This window comes from Hibiscus syriacus, unplaced genomic scaffold (assembly GCF_006381635.1).
Source record: "Hibiscus syriacus cultivar Baekdansim isolate YM2019G1 unplaced genomic scaffold, ASM638163v2 tig00111848_pilon, whole genome shotgun sequence".
NCBI classification, from domain to species: domain Eukaryota; kingdom Viridiplantae; phylum Streptophyta; class Magnoliopsida; order Malvales; family Malvaceae; genus Hibiscus; species Hibiscus syriacus.
The window spans coordinates 4,330,895-4,334,303 of record NW_024063201.1 but is presented as its reverse complement, the minus strand read 5'-3'; the positions used below and the strand labels follow the sequence as shown (position 1 = coordinate 4,334,303).

Sequence of the window (3,409 nt, the reverse complement as noted above, 5' to 3'; positions counted from 1 at the left end):
AGAGACTATCCGTAACCTCTGGCTCGCTGGTGAGTTTGAGTTATTATTTTTTTTAGCTTAATGGAAGTGTGCCTTTGTTGCTTGACTTTCTTGAATTACTTCTCTTGCTGGGTTTGTTTTCTAGGAAAACTGTAAAGTGAATTTTTATTTTGCGTTTGGGATTTCTCTTGTTTCAGAGTCAAATTCTGAATCTTAAACTTGACTGTTAGTAGAACATGGAGTTTTATACAGTAATTTCAAATTTGCAATGTAATAATGATGATGATTATCATTGCAAATAAAGAAGCAATGTTCTTGTAATGTTATAACGACTGACCTCAGCTCTTCTACGCCACCCTTTACATTTCTTTTAGGTACTGTTAGAAACTTGGACGCAAAGATACAAAGAATTGCTCAGATTGTTGTTTAAGATCCTCCAAATGCCATGTCGACACGTTCAAAGAAAGAATCGATTTCTGATCCTCGCGTACAATGTTTGTCTTTCCATCATACAGTTATCCTCCCAGTGACTGTATTATTGGACCGAGATGTTGCCGATGTGTCCCTTGTTAGCTTTTAACCTTAACCTACACATATCGTGCTTGAGATCTCTTGTCTATAAAGGAAAAGATACTTTAGCATCCCTCTTTGAAGGTAATGTGGATGATAAGGTTTGCAATTATATATTTTAAATATCTTCTGTAGCTTTTCTTTTTCCTGTTCTTATTCTATCTGCTTTAAATGTCAGACTTTGTTGGCAAAAGCTGTGGCAACTGAGTTTCTTTAAATTTCCTTAACGTGAAAGGGCCAGAATTAATTAACATGTACATAGGAGAGTCGGAGAAGAATGTTCGAGACATTTTTCAGCTTGTCTTATGTAATTCCTTTCGTTGGTAAATTGGGTTGCATACAGCCTTTCATCATTATAATATTTTAATCTTGCAGACCAGATCAGCCCGGCCATGTGTCATTTTCTTTGATGAACTCGATTCTCTTGCTCCTGCTCGAGGTGCTTCTGGAGATTCTGGGGGTGTTATGGACAGAGTGGTTTCTCAGGTTTCCAGTGACACTCTTGCTATGACATTGATTGATAAGCTCTCTTCAGTTTCACTTTTGCTAATCATGACAAATTTCTCTTATTGCTAGATGCTTGCAGAGATTGATGGCCTTAATGATTCTAGCCAGGTATTTATGCTTCTTGTTATGAAAATATTATATTACCTTTACTTTTTTGTCCAAATAGCAATGAGACTTCTCTTTCTCCAGGACCCTATTTATTATAGGGGCAAGCAACAGACCAGAACTTATTGACCCAGCTCTTCTAAGGCCTGGTAGATTCGACAAACTGCTATATGTTGGAGTTAATTCTGACGCATCTTACGAGAGCGGTTAGTTCATATCTCTGAATCTTTTCTTCCATTCATGCTTGTATGCTTTTAATTTGGTTCGTTCTCTTTATATGGCTGATTCCTCTCTTGGTCCAGAGTTCTTAAAGCACTTACCAGAAAGTTCACATTGCACGTAGATATATCCCTCTACTCGATTGCAAAGAGATTCCCACCTAACTTCACAGGTGCAGATATGTATGCCTTGTGTGCAGATGCTTGGTTTCATGCTGCAAAGCGTAAGGTGAATAAGAATCACTGTTAAGGTGTTGTATCATCGATGTCAAGACAATGTACCTTGAATTTTAGCTTATCATGTATTAGGTACACTGCAAGCACAGCCTATAAAACCGTTGTCTTTGTTTCTTATACCGCTTCTTTTTTGTGTAGGTGTCGAGTTCAGATTCATCTTCAACGGATCAAGCTGATTCCATTGTTGTAGAATATGAAGATTTTATAAAGGTACGGCACGAATCTTAGTAAGAGTAAAAACATGTACAAGAATTTGGATTTCATTACATGTGTGGTTATCTCGTATGAATGCCTTTTTTTCTCTCTTTCGGCTAAACATCTAAAATCCGCCCGGATATGCAGGTGTTGGGAGAGCTTTCGCCATCCCTTTCCATAGCAGAGCTTAAGAAGTACGAAATGCTTCGAGATCAGTGCGAAGGCTCTTCATCTTGAGTGTCTGGTGAATTGTCAAATTACATATTTTACAGAAACAAAATAAAATATGCAAACAAAGCCACTATACCATTTCTTTTATGGATGAAACTGTAAAATTTTGCACCGCTGTCAATGCTCAGAGTGTAATAAATTATTCTTCCAGTATTTTTCAGTTTTCATGCTCTAATCCTTTGAATTTTACTTCTCACTGTCTTCCCGTAATCCTTTGACGTGTCTAGTTTTTTCTATTAATGACTGTAAAATTGCATAACCAGATGTACTACCACGCTTATCACGACTTGCAGAACAAACTACAAAGTATACATGCATAACTTCAAGTCTCTCAGGCGACCCAATAATAATGACAGTAACAATATTAGCAGCAAAGGAGTTAATAGAAAAAAAAAACTCTTAAGAGTTGCTGATCTCTTAATGTTGAGAAAATAAGTGACGTAGAAAGGAAAAATGAACAAGCTTTCAACATCGAAGATAGGCGTTAGCTAGAGTCGATTATTGTTCATTTGAATATTGTAAATGTTAAGATGAAGATACATCGGCCCATCCTTCGGTGCTCCACCGAGGGCATCGAGTTTCATACTCTTTGACTGAGAGCGTGTAATTGGCGGAAAAAATAATGGGAACCAAGAGGAGCATTGGCCTTTGCCAGTTATTTATTTAAGTATTAATTAATATTAAAAATATATATTATTTAAAAAAAAAAATTATTAAATTCTCTCAATTAAAAAATTATATTTATATAATAAAAAAATTTTTAAGATATATCTTCGCTTCACCATGACTAAAGGAATATTTTATTATTTTTCAAAAATCGATCAAAAATAATCGAGATATATCTGCTACGACTATCATCTATCGCCCTATATAACGTTGAGATACTGTCATTTTTTTTTACCTTTTCATCAAAGTGTCGGGAACCCTCCGCTATATATACTTATGTTGAAACAAATCTGCTCAGATTGTTTTCATTAACAGATGCTTTCAAGCTATTTGATTACGTTCCCTTAAGCTAGGGAGACAAGTGTTATACATTCTCTATCAGTCCTTTATAAATCAATACCTCTAAAAACAAAAACTCTTTCTTTTGATCGAATCGAATCGAATTCTTCGGACAATCATAATCTTTTAAGATAATCATTGATAGACTCATGTAATAATCAAATTGCATGAAATATCATAACGCTATATCTAACATCTGCAATAAAAGCTAATATATAAACCGCATAACCATTTTTCTCTGTTCTCAGTTCTCACACACTTTCTCAACTTATGTCACTATTCATTGTCTTATTCGACCCATTAAAATCTCTGTTTATAATTTTCTACCGAAACAAAAAAAAAATCAACAACGCCACTTAAAG

General features: G+C 35.2%; 1 protein-coding gene across 1 annotated transcript; it reads left to right on the top strand.

The window, feature by feature from the left end:
- Positions 1-721: 721 nt before the first annotated feature.
- Positions 722-2,077, top strand: LOC120172306 (peroxisome biogenesis protein 6-like; the record flags this gene model as incomplete). Its single annotated transcript, XM_039179791.1, is given in 8 exon segments — positions 722-755; positions 758-849; positions 925-1,035; positions 1,126-1,166; positions 1,249-1,367; positions 1,466-1,608; positions 1,755-1,826; positions 1,959-2,077. Coding segments are annotated over 8 exon segments (702 nt in total), but the record flags the coding sequence as incomplete, so codon positions are not given.
- Between the last annotated feature and the right edge of the window lie 1,332 nt (positions 2,078-3,409).